The sequence below is a fragment of the Phragmites australis genome, chromosome 6, assembly GCF_958298935.1.
Source record: "Phragmites australis chromosome 6, lpPhrAust1.1, whole genome shotgun sequence".
Taxonomy (NCBI): Eukaryota; Viridiplantae; Streptophyta; class Magnoliopsida; order Poales; family Poaceae; genus Phragmites; species Phragmites australis.
The window spans coordinates 44,757,436-44,775,452 of record NC_084926.1 but is presented as its reverse complement, the minus strand read 5'-3'; the positions used below and the strand labels follow the sequence as shown (position 1 = coordinate 44,775,452).

Sequence of the window (18,017 nt, the reverse complement as noted above, 5' to 3'; positions counted from 1 at the left end):
GCTACATCCCTTTCTCTAAAACTAATTTGTAAAGCCATTTACAAAGAAGAGCGTTGTTTTGAGCATCGAGATTTTGACCCTTAACCCCATGATCTTTAGGTTGACAGAGGACACTCCATTTTACTAGCTGATTCTTTTTGTGATTGTCATTCTACCAAAAGAATATGGAACGACTGCCTTTTGAGAACTCCGCGAGGGATCAGAAAGAAAGACATCATATAAATTGGGAGACTACTAAGCACAGAGTTGAGGAGGACAAATCTACCTTCCGAAGATAAGTACTTATTCATCCAACTACTCAATCTTTTTTCAAATTTCTCCTCAACACCCTTGTAATCTGAGTTTCGGAGTTTGCATGAATAGGTATTCCCAAATAACGCAAAGGGAATTTACTCTTGGTATATTCGAAAATTTCTTCGTACTAGCTTACACTATCTTTTGCTTCTCCAAAATAGAACATATCGCTCTTATAAAAATTGATCTTAGCTAGATAATTGCTCGAATATGCAGAGAATGTGTTTCAAGTTTCTGGCTCTTTTCTAAGTCATGATACATAAAGATGATTGTATCATCCGTATATTGGAGAATCGAAGGACCCCTCTGAACAAGATGGGAAACTAATCCATTTACTTGATCTACTTTGTTTGCTCTATCAATCAAGGTTGCAAACATGTCAACGACAATGTTAAAAGGATCGACGATAAGAGATCCCCTGACACAGATCTTTTTTGGTTTGGAAGAACCGATCAGTTGAATCATTCATTTTTATGGCTACACTTCCTCCAGATATGAAACGTTTTACCCAAGAGCACCATTTCGGTGAGAAAACTTCCTCCAGATATGAAACATTTCACGTATGAGCATCATTTCGATAAGAAACCTTTCATCTGAAGGCTCTGTAGCAAAAAAGTTCATTTGATTTTGTCGTAAACCTTCTCAAAATTAATTTTTAAAACTACTCCATTTAATTTCTTTCTATAGAGTTCATATATAATTTTATGTAGTATAACAACCCCTTTCAGAATGTTACAACCCTATATAAACGATGTTTGGGTGAGTCAGATTATGCGGTCTGTAATGTTTGGGTGAGTCAGATTATGCTGTCTGTAATGCTATTTATACGATCGGTTACAACCTTGTGAAGATTTTAAAACTCAGATTTAATAGGTATATTGGTCTACATTGTTGAATGCAACAGGCATATAGGCATATACTCTTTACAGTTCTCTTCTGTTTATTTTCCACCTGGTAAATGCATGATTGGCATAGAATGAAAAAATTATATATTGACGATTGTACGATAAACTTTTAATCGAACGAACAGACTGCTTCCACAAACACAATTCTTCTGGGCAAAAAGTTCAAGCAGTCTCCATATACATTGGGTGTTCGAGTGAAACTTTACATAAGATGCTATTTGCTATCCGCCTTGATAGGTCTGGAGCAACAAAACGTCAAGTCAATCACAAGACAGCACCAACAAACTTACATCAACGGAATTTCGGGGACAAACATTGTCTCCACGAAAAAATGGGTTTCAGATGGCTGCGTGATCATGGTGAGGTTTCAGATCCATTTCCACCTGGTGAATTGTCCACTGCATGCCCTCCAGTTTCTGCAGCTCGACTAGGTTAGCAAAGATCCATCAAACATATGGCAATTAAATGCAACAAAATTGAGCCAGATTACCTTTACAATCTCGTGGTACTGCCTTGCAATTACATCGAAATGCGGATCTACACCCTGATACTCACGTAATCGTGAAATCTGACACAAAACCAAAAATATCATACCAAACTTTTAGATGATGGGGAGTGAATACTAGATTTCATAATTTCTTTTCATGTGCAATGGTTACTGAAAGATGGCATCCACATTATTTCTCTATACATGCAGTTAAAAGTGGTAACATCTGAATATTATATGCCTATTTCTAGAATACCCTCTAGGTGGCTCTTGGGTAAGATGAATTAAACATGTCAGATTTTCAACGCATCCCAAGATAAAGAAAATAATCAACAAGCTGGACTCTGTTCCCCTTCAAAAAAAAAACAAGCTGGACTCTGATATCAGCATTCAAAACATATCTGCACCATTCAATCTTGCTAAGCTGGACTTTGTACACTAAATCAATATTACTGTACTACTGGTGCCTCTGATGTTGGCCCCTTCATACACCCTCAAGGTATCACTTAGTTCCTCAGATCATTCTTTTGTCACTCACAAGAGGCTGCTAGCTATTGGCTATTGTGATTCATACAGTACTACTCTTTATGAGCTCTAGCCAAATTTTGTGGAAATTGTGTGATCAATCATGCAGAATTTTGATAATCTTTGGCTATTTCGGACCAAACAATTGAAAAACTATAAGTAAGGAAAATGTATCCTACCGCTTCATTATAAGAATTGGATGCTTCTTTCGTCGCCTCTACAAGATACTTCCTGCAAAAACGGTGAATATGTTAAGAACGTTCTGTGTTGAAAACAAAAGGGCACTCAACATATCAAATCCATATTGAGAACAATAGGTGCTACTTAACTAACACATTACTATATATGAAAGCCGCGGGGCTCAACGGCCATCCGCGCGGTCCACGTCGGTAAAATTTTCTTTTACCATTCGATCCTAGTGGTGTGGGGCCCGCGGAGCGCTCCACGTGCCGACGTGCCGACGCTAGGCTGTCCACGTGCCGACGCTTCGTTCACAAGGATGAAAATATCTATGCTCCGGACTCCTTTCGTCTCCTCTCCTCGTTTCCCTAGCCCGACGCCCCGTCTCCCTTCCCGTGCCTCATTCCCTCGTGCCGCTATGCTCTCCTCTCCTCTCCACACCACTGCCACTGCTGCCGCCACCTCCTCCCCATTCCGGGCCGCCTTGCCTTCCCTCATGCCGCCGCCCCTCCCGACCACCTTTCTCCCCGTGGTGCACTGCCCGACTCCGCGCCTCATTCCCTCGCACCGCTCTACCCTCCTCCCCACGCCACCGCCACTGCCACCTCCCCTGACCGCCGCTGCCTCCTCCCCGTTCCGCACCACCTCGCCTGCCCTCCTGCCGTCACCCCATGACAGATATGACAGATATCAGCCCTTTCTGTTCTGCTCTTTTAGCTAATCACTTGCTGTATTGCATGTGTCCTGTAGGCTGCTGAGTGGCACTCCAAAGTTTTTTTCATCGAAGAAGGAAATGTTATAGTGCTTGCATCACTCCTTTCACATTCTACTGACAGTATCGGAGGTGCTTCCGATGTATGGTTTACTTCTGCGGTGTTTGAACATGATACCATTTTACTGCACCATACAGGTTCTATATTATACAATAGTGAAGCAAAGATCATGTACGGGTCATACATAGGCTTTAACATCCAACCAATATAATCAGTGCAAGCTAGTTATCTTTGTATATCTACACAATATTCTACTTCAGTTATTAAAGCCCCTTATTGCTCGTAAGTGTATGCTCTCTTTTTTTCTTGAATACACAAGAGAGCTGCACATCATTGTATTAAGAGAGGGGTAGAAACGTGCCAATTACAACGACCTTGGCTAAGCCTCGGCCAGGGCCTAGCAAAATGTGAAAGTGGACTTTAGAAAATAGGCTATACACGCACTGGTCGTGATAAAGTTTTGAGCCAGCCACAACCTTAGCGTAACGCAAGCTCTCCGCTCGCAAGGGCGCGTGCAAGCCACTAGTTGACTTTAGAGAACGATTAAGACAACTTTACCTGATCCTGTGTAGTGCTGGTACTGTTTCCTTGGTGTAGGTGTCACGCAGGAGATGATGCTCCAGATAGCTAGAGCCAAACGAATCAGTTATGTTAACAGAGTATAGATCAACATCTGTCATACTATGGTCACAGATGCGGGTGCCAACCTTAGTTTAGCATTCATTGTCCGACACCTTTTGACAAGCCAGGTCTTCTTCATATCATCCTGTTAGCCAATAAAAGGGCCAGCTTAAGCACTTGAACAAATAATAGTAACAATATGAAGAGATTCCATGTTTTCTTCAAAGATGTGGCACCACAAAAATGAAGATGAGAAGGCTTACGTATTGATGCTGATGTTCCAATTTCTTGTCTTTAACGAACTGTATAAGCACAGCAAGAATTTGCTCCAGGACCTTTCGAATTTTGAGAACCATAAGTAACAGGTCAGGAGAAAGAATTAGTGCTAAGATAAAGTGGGATAACTGCTAAAAACTTTAGGCAATTAGACAACAACTACACACATACATTATAATGTTCAGCAAATTTCCTGTCCATCGAAGAAAGATCCTCCAGTAGAAGTGCCTCTTCCTTTTCTATCTCTTCGATTATTAACTTCACCCTATCAAAGGAGAAGAGAAAAAATGAGAAATTTTTATTACAGACTCCCATTCAATCTATCACAGGCTCCCCATTACTCTTTAATTCCAAACAAGATGGAAAATGGGCATTGCCACCAAGATAAGTTAGCTACGTAAATGGATGAGTTTGCCCCAGAGAAGGGATGATAAGATGCTATTAATACTAAAAAAATGTGCTCCAAACAATCTGAGGCAAAATGTAAAGACAGAAAAAATAACCTTTCTGGAAGCCTGGCACTTGAAATTTGACTGATTGACGATGAATCTGCAGCAAATTTAAATGTTAAGCTGAGACAGAATAATTCCCAAAAGAAGAATTCAGATTGTGTTATGTTTTCTTAAATTGAGCTACCCAAGATATATTGCATAATATAAAGAGGAAGGGAGGATGAAAATTGACCCCTTTCGTCCATAGCAAATAGATCAGCTAAAGCATCACACTTGGCTTCCAATCGGGCCTCAATCTCCCTAGCCAAAGTTCTCTGATAATCGACCATGTCCTGCAATGCATACCAACGTAGATGCTTTAAAAGTTCAAACAACCAATATTTGATAGGATCAACAATTACATTTCTTGACTCTTTGACCAAAAGGATAAAACTCATCACAGTTAATAGCAATCACTAAATATGTTCACATTTTTACAAGGAACATATAAGAGTTACATCCATCAAATCAAATAAGGTATCAATTGGCCGCTTAGGAAAAAATTAACTGTGCTTGCAAAGGTTCAAGTATACATACCATAGACATGGCTGGCTGCTCTTGTTGCACCTGATAGAGATAATCAGATGTGATTCCAAGAAAACGATCAGGAACACCACCAACCCCAGGTTCAGATGGCTCCAAACTACCACTACTATGGACAGCGCCAACAGTCACCGCACTAGCAGTGCTGCTATAATTATTGTAACTTGTTGAGATTGAACTTGAACTGGGTGTGGCACTTGTTACAGTACTATCAAATGAGCTCCTTGATAAAGTGCTCAGCTTTTCGATCTCCTCCTCATGCACCTCCCCGTCCTGCGAGAGCAGTGGGAGCCTCAACCTCTGTGCTGCCTCCGCCACAGCCAAACGGTGCTCCAAAGACTCATACACCTGAATCAGAAGTTCAGAACTGAGTAACTGACAGAGTAAGCTAGGCCACTAGATACCATTTGTTGTTGTTGTTGTTGTTGTTGTAACCTCCCTATTACTATGCCAAATAAATGGAGTCAACAATAAGGAATTCCACCATCTATTAATCAGTTAGTGCCCAGCTCAAAAATCAAGCTCTATCTGCACTAACCAAATAAATATGAGGGCTTCTAGGGAGCATGAGAGAAGCAGAACCTGTGGGGAGCAGTTGAGCTTCTTGCCGGCGCCGGCGCCGCCTGCCGCATGGTACTCCTCCACCATGGCCACCGCCTCCGCGTACACGGCCTACCGCATTGCACCAGATCTGATCAGAACCCGAGCAAACCCTAAATGCAGATCCGACGAGCGGACGGGGGTGACTCACCAGGGCCTCGAGGTAGAGCGCGCGCTCCGCTGCAACCTCCTCGCGCGCCTGCGGCGGCACAGATACAGATAAGCAGTGGTAAGCGTGGTAGGCGGGGGAGCGGAGAGCAAGGGGTGTGGCGGGTGCGACCTACCTGGAGGAGGTCGGAGTGGGCGGAGTTGGAGAGGAGGGAGGAGTCGGGGGCGAGATGGTGTCGCTGGAGCTGCTCCACGAGGTGCGCCACCTCCGGCGGCGGCGGCGGGAGGGACGCCGCGGCGGCATTAGACATCGCGGGCGTCGCCGGCGAAGGGATGGTCACGGCGAATTGGTTAGCGTTTGATTTGTGTTGGAGGGGGTGGGCTTGTGAGGTCGCGGTAGGTTGGTGGCCGTTGGATCCGCAAATGGACGGGTGAGATCGCGGCCGGCCTCGTTTGGATTTTAGGAAGGATAGAGAGGTGGGAAAGATAAATGAGCACTTAAAATTTAATCTTAGCTATTCACTTATTTTCACTTTTCTATCGTAATTTTCTATTCATTTTTCTTTTTCTATCACACCCTTCTTTTCCGGTTGCCAAACGAGGCCGAAGCTGGCCAACTGAGGGGAGGAATGCTGAGGTGGCATATGATGTGGCAACAGAATACACGTCTAAATTCTCTGTGTTTTTCTATTGGGAAATACTGTAGTATATATGTGCTTAAATCTTTTACCGATCATCTCTATTTCCATAAGGCTTCCATATAATTGTTCCATGTCATAAGGAACAGCATCATAATTGCTATTGCTTCTTTGACGACATCGCTTGATGGCGATTTAAGTAGGATATGGTATCGCAGAGATATTTCTAGCGCCAACGGTGACTGTAATGGTGTCAATCACAAAATCAGGAAAAGTGGTTAGCAGCGACGATGATCGTAGACGATTTGCAGGGTGGTCAGTGCACATTATGGATGGTGTGGCAGGCAACCAGGTTGGCATCATAGCTTTGACATTAGTTATGTGTATATAATATAAATACCACAAGCACATAGGTTGTCTGTAACCTTTCACCTGAAATATTTCAAGATTATCGTATCTACAAGGATCAACAAACAACCACATGGTTTTTATATAATCTAACAAGTTAAACATTTACATTAAGCACAAGTGCATATAAGAAACGATGAATGAAAAGTAATGGCTAAGAGCCGATATCCCATAACCTATAGCCAAAATTACGAGTTTTAGCCCAGTATTTAATAATGCACAAACCTGGTATACTAGTTGTAGTTCTAGCAAAAAGATAATTTTTTTCATTGCTAAGCTAAGTATATTTAATTCTATTATTGTCCCCCGATTATCACTACTAAGCTCTCATAATTCGCATTCATAAGGTGTCACGTACCAAGGGTATGTGTAACCTCAGCTGTTCGTTAGATATGAGCTTAAGAATGATTAGTGTTTGGTCAAAAATATATAGCTCAACTCATATCTTAATTATCATGATAGTTCGATTAATAGATCTAATCACCACGATCGTATCTACATAACTAATCATCAAGTCTAGACTAGAGAAACGATTAAGCATAATCACAATAACCAAGATCAAGAGAGAAACAAGAACGCTATCATACTCTAGCAGGCAAAACAATCTTCATATACTATCATACTCTAGCAAAGGAAAACAATCTTCATATACTATCATACTCTAGCAAAGGAAAACAATCTTCACAATATAAACAATATGAATACATTCATAAGCGTACTTGACGACGATCAAAATTGGCTCTTGATCTTTGATCTAATTAGAACCATGACTAGTTAGATCCTAATTAAAGTATTCTTGAATCAAGAGCTACTATAATTAGCTAGGCTGATTATCCAACTAGAATAAACTAGACAACTAGACTATATGGCTTAAGTTGGCGGCGCAAGGCCGCCGTTTATAGATCTCAACTCAAAAATATGTATTGGTGTATAATTAGAGACACTCATGGGGTTATATTTATAGTTTAGAGGTGACTTTGGACTTGCTCTACTGACTTTTACACGAAATATATTGATAGGAGTAACTTACAACCCGTTTTGGGGTATATTTGTTTTTTTTAATTCTGATTATGGATTCTAGCTTTTAAAATCATAATTTAAAACAAATAGGATGATTTTACAATCCATAATCAACAATATGGGACCAGATTATGCCACAATCTATAATTTTAGAAAATATTGCTTCCAGTAGATTGTGACATATATTTACCCACCATGCCATTACAAAATAACAATTCGTTTCTTTCTCCCTTCGTTCTTTCACCCGCACTATCTCCCGCGCTGTCATCATCAATGCGATGCCATTGTGCTGCCCATAGCCCATCGAATGTTGCATCGAGCTCCGGATCTCGCCACCATGGATGCCAATGCCAATGCCCCTGTACGTTGTCTAGATCCACTCCTCATCTCATCTGCTCAAGCCCTCCCTTGACCACCGGCTCACCTCGTGCGTCTCCTGCTCCGCTGCTGCGGTCGTGAAGCAGATCGCCAATTGATTGCGTGCTCCCGCTCCTTCGTCATGGGCTTCAGCAGCGATCGGTGCTGCTACCTGTCGTCGTTGTCTTCTGGCTACTTGCCATGCGCTGTGTTGCTGGAGTACACATCACTGAGCTCCGCCGGCAACGCGGGGTCCATGAAGTACACGCCCCTAACATTGTCGTCAATGCGAGCCACATCTCTGGGTTACACTCCATCGAGCCCTTCGAGACGGGCTGCGTCGTCAGACTACACGCCCCTAAGTCCTCTGCGCGTTGCTTCACCGCACTACACGCCCGTGGAGACTCTGCCACAGCGTGCTGCTTTACCGAACTAAATGCTTGAGAACCCACCACAACGTGCTGCTTCTTCGGCCTCCAATGGTGAAAGCAGAGAGAGACTCTGGGAGGGAGAGAGCGAGTCTAAGGGGAGGGGAGAGAGAATGGATAGATTCTAATAATCTAGTATTATTTATTTTAGATTATACAATCCAGGTTCTAACCATCTAGATTATAGATTATAAGAATTAAAATCTGGATCGTTAGAATCATAATGAAAAACAAATATGCCCTTACATATTTTCAAGTCGGTTTCAGACTTTTCTTTTTCGCAGCTCTCCCTTCCAAGAATGATATCTCCCGCATCCAGACTCTAAATTGGACGAATTCGGATTATAAATTATAGATATAGAAAAGATCTATAGCTTTGTTCATTTTGACTTTCACTAAGATCATATTGGCACCCAAAAACGCATTGAACGATGATCAGTCTTGATTTAGACTCCTCAGCGTAACACCCATTGCAGGGTCCATATCTCCTAGCTCTAAAATCCAAATCACGTCTTATATTTGTGGAAATAGAAGCTCTCAACGAGATAAATTAGTTATTTATTGGATTTTTAGAAAACGCCATCTTGGACTTAGAATTTGCACTATAACATGATGTTGTCATGGATTGTGTGAATAATTTAAATTTCGAGGATCTTTTAGATGGACATTTTAAAAGACTTACGTGCAAAGCTATGAGCTCGGGTCTTAATAGACATCTGGGTGACGCTTTAGGTTTCATGGGTCAGGGTTTCTACCTGTATGGGATGGAGAATTGGGCTTCGTGTCAGCATATGTCGTGTTTCATCGTTTAGAGCCTTATTTCCTACCAACCAATTCACATCATTATATAGCAAAATTATGAATATTAGTGATAATAAACTACAATCTTAGTGATAATTCCACTATATATGGAGAAAAATTGACCAAAAAAAGTATATAATAAACCGATGTATATAACGCACCACACAATAAAGGCAATAGGAAGTTGATAAAGAGGTGTGATTCCGTACGGTGAGGGTAGCATTGGCGGTGGATGATATCGTCGGAGACGTGAAAAGACGGCCAGATGTCTAATAAAAACGTGTTTTTTTGAGAGAGTTAATAAAAACGTATTTCTGAATTCTCCATGTGGCCTAAGTGGTTACACGTTTCCACGAGACGGGAGTAGTGCTGGATGACAATGACACTATTAAAGCAGCAGCTGCATGTTTGTAGGTGATGACCACGTATCTCTACAAGTTTATCGTGCGCATCAACTCGGCGTCATCTCTCTGCTCCACTCGATACTGTGCAAATTATTCAGTCTTCACATCACTCGTACAACCCTCTCTCTCCACACTCCGAATCCCCAAGTCGCCGCCGGAGACAACGCGCGCGCCGCGGCCATGGAAGGCACCGTGCTGTGCGCCGCCAACCACGCGCCTCTCACGCCCATCAGCTTCCTCGAGCGCACCGCGCTCGTCTACCCCGACCGCCCCGCCATCGTCGCCTCCGGCCTCGGCCCCGGCCGCCGCGACGCGCCGCGCACCTGGAGGGAGACCCGAGGGCGATGCCTCCGCCTCGCCGCCGCCCTCGCCGGACTCGGCGTCGCGCTCCACGACGTGGTAAGTGCGAGATCGCCGCTCTTGTCCTCCCCCTCTACCTGTAGCAGTAGATTCAGCCATTTCTTGCACCCTCCAAGAATTGTCTTTTACCTTTAAAAATCGATTTTTCCCCGCCGAGTAGCTAGTATGCAGAGGCTGATCCACGAAATGCTTGAAGGCTATTTGTTCTAAATCTGACTGCTAACTTTTCTCACTTCTCTATGCTGGAATTTGTCAGTAAGTTTAAGCAATTGACTGATTTAGTTATGTGCCGTCGATATGAACTGTAACGAGAGCGAACTGTGCAGGTTGCTGTGTTCGCGCAAAACATTCCTGCGGTGTGCGAGCTCCACTTCGGGATTCCTATGGCCGGCGCCGTGATCTGCGCGCTCAATTCGCGCCTTGACGCCGCCATGGCGTCCGTGCTGCTGCAGCATTCGGAGGCCAAGGTCGTCTTCGTTGACTGCGCGCTGCTTGACATTGCCCAAGAAGCTCTCCGGCTCGCGTCTGAAGCCGGAGCCAGGCCTCCCCTTGTGGTGTATATCAGAGAGCTTCTCGACGAATCATCACATGATGCCGGTGCCAATCCAACAGGAGTTGTTCGAGCCGATCAGTACTACGAGTACGAGGCCCTCCTGAGCAGCACTGGTGGGTCGCCGGACTTCGTGATCCGGTGGCCAGCTGACGAGAACGAGCCAATCGCGCTGAACTACACTTCAGGGACGACGTCTAGGCCGAAGGGCGTCGTGTATAGCCACCGTGGGGCGTACCTGAACAGCCTCGCGGCCGTGCTCCTGAACGACATGGCGGCGATGTCGGTGTATCTGTGGGCTGTGCCCATGTTCCACTGCAACGGGTGGTGCCTCACGTGGGGCGTGGCGGCGCAGGGCGGCACCAACGTCTGCCTCCGCAAGGTCACCGGGGCCGCCATCTTTGACAGCATCGCGCGGCACGGGGTCACGCACATGGGCGGCGCGCCGACGGTGCTGAGCATGATCGTGAACGCCACGGCTGATGAGCGGCGGCCGCTGCCCGGCGGGAGGCCGGTCACTGTCATGACCGGCGGCGCGCCGCCGCCGCCGCAGGTGCTGTTCCGGATGGAGGAGCTGGGTTTCCTGGTCATTCACTCGTACGGTCTGACGGAGACGTACGGCCCGGCGACGGCGTGCACGTGGAAGCCGGAGTGGGACGCACTGCCGCCGGAGGAGCGCGCGGCGGTCAAGTCCCGGCAGGGGCTGCACCTCCTGGGGCTGGAGGTGGACGTGAAGGACCCTGCGACCATGCGGAGCGTGCCCGCGGACGGGCGCGCCATGGGGGAGGTGATGTTCCGGGGCAACACGGTGATGAGCGGGTACTACAAGGACGCCGCCGCCACGGCGGAGGCGATGGCCGGCGGGTGGCTTCGGTCGGGTGACCTGGCGGTGCGGCACGGCGACGGGTACGTTAAGCTCCTGGACCGGGACCGGTCCAAGGACATCATCATCTCAGGCGGGGAGAACATCAGCACGATCGAGGTGGAGGCGGCGCTGTTCGCGCACCCAGCGGTGGCGGAGGCCGCGGTGGTGGGGCGGCCGGACGAGTACTGGGGCGAGACGCCGTGCGCATTCGTGACACTCAAGGGCGGCGCCCAGAGCGTGGCAGCGGAGGAGGTGATGGCCTTCTGCCGGGCGCGGCTGCCGCACTACATGGCGCCGAGGTCAGTGGTGATCGTGGCTGAGTTGCCCAAGACGGCAACGGGGAAGGTGCAGAAGTTCGCGCTCCGGGAGCAGGCCAAGGCCATGGGCAGCATCCCTCGTTCCAGCGCCAAGCAGAGAGTTTCAGGGAGCAGCAAGCTCTGACCTCAACTGCCAGGTCATCCAGATTCATTCACGGCTATGCCTATGCATATCATCTCATCACTACTACTCCAAACTCCATTGGTGTGATGATGTGAGTGCATCAGCTCATGTCATCTCATCTGTACCCATATCATATGTAAAATCTTGTTGAAATAAAAATAAGCCGCATCTGAAAATTGAGCAGCGGCCTCTGAACTGTGTCAGCTATCTCGTTATCCGTACCCGCAAAAGAACACACACACACACACTATACAGTAACTGCTACTCCACCATCCGATCTGAGTGTTTTTTCCCCCGAAGAGCGTTACCATCATTCAAGGAAGAAATTAATAATTTTTATATTAACAGAATAACTCTCTAAGCGAAATCGAGATTTTTACATTAACAGAACAACTGCCTAGGCTAAATCCCCACTAACGACCGTGATTTGTTACCAGATTTAACAAATAAATCCCTCTACTTGTATCTATCTGTCTGAAAATCCTTCCTGTGAAACACAGCGACAGGAGGAGACAGGACGAGGTAGAAAGAGAGAGAGAGCGCGCGCGACTCGCCGCCGACGAGTCTCCGACTCAGAGAGGGGAAAGGGGAAGCGAGGAAGAGCCGTCGGCGATGGCCGCCTCCCTCCCTCCTCCTCGTCTTCTCCGCCTGCTGGCCATGGCCCTCGGCGTCGTGGCCGCCGCCACCGGCGGCAAGATCTCGGCCGCCCGCACCCCGATCTCGCGCGGCCTCTACCACTCCAGGTGAGGCAGCTCTTCCACGGCCTCTTGCCTCTCCGTTCAGCACAAATCTCACCTGCGCTTCTACCTCGCGAATTCCGTCGGTTCCATCTCTTTCCGACCTGCGGAGTTGCCCAATTTGTCCGGCTCGCTGCTCTGCTCAACCAAATGCCTAGTTCGCCAGTGCATCAAGCTCTAGGTGAAACGATGGATTCGTCACAGGTCACGCGTGAGATTTACTATCGCTTGCGCATAATTTGGGTTTGGTTATTGTAATTTGTAAGGTCCCCTTATTGAACCACCCGCTTCACCCTGACAAAAGCATGCCCGCTATACAGTGCCGGTCCACATTCAAAGTCAGCCCCTTTCCTTCTTAGCAAGCTGATGGTTGGAAGCTGTGGCTGTGCAGAAATGGCATGATTCAGTATTATATCATGTCGCCGCTACAACCTACGTATGTGAGTGGCTTGTCACTCGCTGACGAATTTTTCTTGACTACTTGAGATGCACACAATTTGGTGATAAGGAGTCCTCAAGCCTTCGGTTTTGTTTGACAGCTCTAGTTGAAAATGAAAATTGAAAATTGCACCCCAGTGACTAGTATGGGCTTTCCTTCAAACATTGTCTCCGTAATTTGTCAGCGCTCAGCACAACGAGCATCCTGTATTGTCGTTTGCTGCATTGAATTCCCAATGGTCACCCTTTACTTCATAGCATAGCATGGTAACTGTTTTTCTTTCTTTTCTTGCTAGTGATTCTCTTCTGCGTGATATCAAGGCTTTGGTTGCTCGGCATTCAAATAAATTGAGTGTGAGTTGTTTGCCTATTCTTGTCCAGTTGTAGCTACCAATTGGTCAGTTTGCTTTGTTCCCAGTAGGCTCCCTTATTCACTTATCAATGATGTGTTGCAGATGGACACTATAAGAGCAAGCAACAAAGGGTATTCTGCAGAGCTGTTTGTTGTTACTTTTAATCACGTGAAGGAGAGCGTGGATAATGGCTCAAAGGTTCATGTCCTTCTGGTTAGTTTCCAACCAAAATTTCCTCACTGTCTCCCCCTCTCCACCCCCAGAATCATATGCATCATTATGCCTCACTCTACCAGTTGCACTAACTGATTAATCCAATATCTCGATATCAAATTCAAACGCTTGGTCCAAATAATTTCCCACCTCCTCACCTCAGTTGGGAGGGCTCACAACATGAAATAAAATAAAACTAAGAAATACATATCTTTTCAAAGTATTTGCATGGTGGTTTGCAAATTAAATTATTGATATGTTGCAGTTTTGACAGAAAGGTTAATTGTCTTCCAGAGCTTTGGGCAGCATGGCAGAGAACTTATTACCTCTGAGGTTGCATTACATCTTCTCTATATTTTAACGGACAAGCGTAAGATTGCCGGTGTGGATCTATCATCCTTTGAGAAAATGCTGGAGAATATTGTGATCAAAGTAAGTCCTTTCACAACTTATTTTATATTTTCAGCTCTTGATTTACAGAACTTTAAGGAATTTCATGGAACACATTTCGCTAATGTGCCCTTTGTTCTGCCATGCACTAGCATAATGTTGATGGTGATCGTTGCTTTGAAAAGGTACCTGGGTCGATATATACCAGGCGTATTATTTTAGTGTATTGCTCTAATGCCAGCTCTGTGATCCTGAGCTACATTTATTCTAATCGGAATGTTCAAATATTAGTGTGATATGGTTAACTGCCATTATGCACTCTAAGTATAGCCAGGATAGAAGACCTGATGGCCAGTATCGTGGCTGTAAAGGTGTTTCCTCAATGCTTTATGTAAATGATAATCATGATAATCATGATATTATTCTAGGTTAGACGAATTGGATTTTGCCTGCGAAATCCAAGGTTGTAATTGCATGGCATTTTTAGTATCACCCTTTTTAGTAATGCTTTTCTCCCTATTTTGTGTTTTATTACTTCTGTTTTGCATTACTAAAGAATCAGTCTTGAATTAAGGAGGTATAATCATATGTTTCTTGAATGTTTGTCTTTTAGATGGTGCCAATGGAAAATTTCAATGGTCGCAAACGTGTTGAAGCAGGCGAACTTTGTGATAGGAGAAATGGTGATTATTTTCTTTTGTTACAAATCAATCCCATGAAGCAAATTCTATGCTAATTCTTTTTATATCTATTTTCTTTTGCAGGAAGAGGAGTAGATCTTAATAGAAATTGGAGTGTTGATTGGGGAAAGAAAGAAAAGGTTAGTGTCGCGGTAGTCTCTCATCGTGCACAGCAAAACCTGATTCCTTTTGATGTCAGCTGTTTGTTGGTTCTATTAATATACATCTTAAATTGAATCTTAACTAATGGTGTTTTTGTGTGAATCTCCATGTTTTATGTTTCTGTGGAGTTACTTAATGAATTAATGCAATTCCTATCAAACATACCATAGCATTGCCCTTGAAAAGCTAGGTTGATTCATTCGAGAAAAAAAAAAGAAGCTAGGTTGATTGACATCTAGGAATGTTAATTTTGAGTAAAAACTAAGATCCATATTGGCTTGTAGTAATAGATTTTGTCCATGCATTACTGTATATATTCCTTGGTCATGGTTGGGTTCAATGATCAGAATTGCAATTTTCTTTTTTGTGAATGTTTTGGTGATTTTGTAGAACTACCAGATGGACTTGTGTTTTCATATCAAATATGCCATAACATTGCCCTTGGAAAGCTAGGTTGATTAACATCTAGGAGGCTAGGAGCATTAATTTGAGTAACGGGTTAGATCTTTTATAGACTTGGGTGAATAGACGTTGATCATGCGTTACTGTGCACATTTCTTGGTCATTGTTGGGCCAGGTAATGAGAGTTCTGCAAATGTTTTGTGGATTTTCATCAAGTGCACTTTTATATAGTACGGTTCATTATCATGATTTTATCATACATTTTCCTTGTTGGTTTTCTAGGTCCAATCAGAGTTCTGTGAATATGCATAGTGTCAATCTTTTAAGCTTTGTGTACATTTTCCTGTATTATAGGACTATGACCCATATGAGGAGAATCCTGGTATTGCTCCTTTTAGCGAGCCTGAAGCCCAGATCATGAGGGAACTATCCAGGTCATTTAAACCTCATATTTGGGTGAATGTACATTCGGGAATGGAGGTAATGCAACTCTTCTGTATGACCCTTCTGGAAAGAAGCTACTTTTAAGGATGTTTGCCATCTTGGCAATATGCAAATCTTGATTATTAAATTTTATACTTTTTAACTTGCTCGAACTATGTCATACAACATTCCTTATTATCATGTGGTCGCATGTGCTAGTGTGTCATAAATTGTGCTGGAAGATAGCATAAAAAACATGATATATATGAGTACCATACCTTTTTCCATTTATAAATGTGGCAAACAATAGGTGTATGGATATATTATCTGGTTCTGGCAGATGATATATACCTAGCATGAACATGAAGTGCTATGATGTCTGGTTTCTTTGCATTGTTTATGGAGTGCTACGATGTACACTTCGAGTAAAAGCGTCTTTTAAAGAACAAACTCGTAAAAATAATGAAAAGGTAAAATCTATCATAGAAAGAGAAACATATTCCTCATAGTTGTACAGAACCCTACTGACATATGTCTAGATACCACTAATCCATGTCTGTTTCACTTATTTGATATTTGCTTCTTTCAACCGCAGGCCTTATTTATGCCATATGACCACAAGAATACCACACCAAACGGAGCATCTGCTCATTTGATGAGGTCAGTTTTAGAGAATTTGAACCATCGCCATTTCCAAGATAGCTGCCTAGTTGGTTCAGGGGGTGGAGCTGTTGGGTATGTCAATCTAACAAGTTCTCATATTTTTCGTTCTGTAACTTTCAGTCCTTTGTTGTTTGTCACCCCTAATGTTCTGTAAACTGGATTATTATGCTAAGGCTTCAACAAAGTAAGCATATTCACGCTTTTTTACCCCTTTCACTTACCAGGTATCTTGCACATGGGACTACGACTGATTACATGTATGACATTGCAAAGGTGCCAATACCATTCACCTTTGAGGTCAGTTAAAATCTATTTATCTATTTGGAGTAGCACGAAGCTATATAGACACAATAGGACTAAGCTCACTTCGCTATATTCAGATATATGGAGATGAGACAGCATCTAGCAACGATTGCTTCAAAATGTTCAATCCTGTTGACAAGACAACCTTTGACGTACGCAAATCTAAATCTAGCATCCTTGTTTCTACATGTTCCTAGTGGCGCTGTTTCTGTCTGATCACCACTATTTTTCCCTCACCAGAGAGTCATCAACAAGTGGTGTATGGCGTTTCTCATCCTTTTCGAGGAAGGATTGCGAAACCTGCAGGATGCCCAGTTAGTATCACAAGGCACACTGGATAATTGGGTCCATGTCGGGGGAGAGCAGAGTGTATCACGGAAGAGTGACCGTGAAAGGAGGAAACTGGAAGGTCTTGACCTCGGAATGCAGGAGCTAAGAACGTACTTTAGGCTATTTATGTTATCTACATTCTTGTTGATGTTCATGTTCTGCTCAAGGATATCAAAGAACAGACACAGAGACTCAGGTAACGTCTTTGATCCTTGAATGCCAAGAAAGCATTGATTGGAGCTCCCTGTTCAGTTGAGTTTCGTATGGCAAGAGTGATCACCATTTGTTGCCTCAGATGAACAAAACGCTTGAAACATTCAACGCGACGAACTTCTGCGCTCTGCCACTTGGAGATCGATAGATTTGGTCATTGATGAGGCTGGTAGGATCAGAATGGTATTTCACAGCTTCTGTTTAGTTAGCTGCTAGTAGAATGTCAAATGATTTGCTTTATCATTAAAAAATTGTAACTGTAAGTTGTAAAATTGTCCATATAGGTTTTTTTAGTGCATAGATTAACCTTTTGAAGGTTGGTGCACAAATACTGGATGTGAAGGTTGATTTTTTGACATTATTTAATGTAATATCCCACTATTCGAACGATTTGCGATGAGTTGTATGGGAAATTGTGATGGCTACGCATGAACAGTCACAAAAATAATCAGATTTCGATTTTAAGCTCCACATATCTGAGATGTTAAGATGTTACTGACAATTATGTATGCAAATTAGGGGAACCTTCAAGGTAAGTGTAACATTAAAACAGCGATTCCCAATTCAATCCCAACTCGCCACCGAGGGGAGGGGATCGGAGGAGGGACTGGAGGGCGTCGGCCATGGCATCGTTG

General features: G+C 44.1%; 3 protein-coding genes across 7 annotated transcripts; 2 read left to right on the top strand and 1 right to left on the bottom strand.

Moving 5' to 3' along the window:
• Window positions 1–1,333: 1,333 nt before the first annotated feature.
• LOC133922818 (AUGMIN subunit 4-like) lies at window positions 1,334–6,211 on the bottom strand. 3 transcript variants are annotated; one of them, XM_062368312.1, is made up of 13 exons: window positions 5,980–6,207; window positions 5,847–5,894; window positions 5,678–5,767; window positions 5,090–5,443; window positions 4,698–4,845; window positions 4,565–4,610; window positions 4,233–4,326; window positions 4,049–4,120; window positions 3,872–3,930; window positions 3,723–3,791; window positions 2,391–2,442; window positions 1,690–1,767; window positions 1,334–1,615 (listed from the first exon to the last, which is right to left on the bottom strand). In XM_062368312.1, the coding sequence occupies exons 1-13, from the start codon at window positions 6,112–6,114 to the stop codon at window positions 1,538–1,540; spliced, it is 1,323 nt and encodes a 440-aa protein (XP_062224296.1). In that variant the 5' UTR covers window positions 6,115–6,207; the 3' UTR covers window positions 1,334–1,537. The 3 variants fall into 3 exon arrangements, with proteins under 3 accessions (XP_062224296.1, XP_062224298.1, XP_062224297.1); XM_062368314.1 differs by having other exon boundaries at window positions 1,335–1,615; window positions 4,746–4,845; window positions 5,980–6,205; XM_062368313.1 differs by lacking the exons at window positions 1,334–1,615; window positions 1,690–1,767; window positions 2,391–2,442 and adding an exon at window positions 2,982–3,288 and having other exon boundaries at window positions 5,980–6,211.
• A 3,681-nt stretch (window positions 6,212–9,892) lies between these two features.
• On the top strand, window positions 9,893–12,278 carry LOC133922816 (butanoate--CoA ligase AAE1-like). The gene is made up of 2 exons (XM_062368308.1): window positions 9,893–10,258; window positions 10,546–12,278. The coding sequence occupies exons 1-2, from the start codon at window positions 10,040–10,042 to the stop codon at window positions 12,073–12,075; spliced, it is 1,749 nt and encodes a 582-aa protein (XP_062224292.1). The 5' UTR covers window positions 9,893–10,039; the 3' UTR covers window positions 12,076–12,278.
• A 217-nt stretch (window positions 12,279–12,495) lies between these two features.
• On the top strand, window positions 12,496–17,772 carry LOC133922817 (metallocarboxypeptidase A-like protein TRV_02598). 3 transcript variants are annotated; one of them, XM_062368310.1, is made up of 12 exons: window positions 12,496–12,818; window positions 13,547–13,604; window positions 13,706–13,816; window positions 14,111–14,248; window positions 14,820–14,889; window positions 14,971–15,026; window positions 15,805–15,930; window positions 16,469–16,608; window positions 16,761–16,833; window positions 16,917–16,991; window positions 17,080–17,365; window positions 17,465–17,772. In XM_062368310.1, exons 1-12 carry the CDS (start codon window positions 12,688–12,690, stop codon window positions 17,479–17,481), a joined length of 1,281 nt encoding a protein of 426 aa, XP_062224294.1. In that variant the 5' UTR covers window positions 12,496–12,687; the 3' UTR covers window positions 17,482–17,772. The 3 variants fall into 3 exon arrangements, with proteins under 3 accessions (XP_062224294.1, XP_062224293.1, XP_062224295.1); XM_062368309.1 differs by having other exon boundaries at window positions 12,499–12,818; window positions 17,080–17,772; XM_062368311.1 differs by lacking the exon at window positions 12,496–12,818 and adding an exon at window positions 12,837–13,252 and having other exon boundaries at window positions 17,080–17,772.
• The last annotated feature ends 245 nt before the right edge of the window (window positions 17,773–18,017 follow it).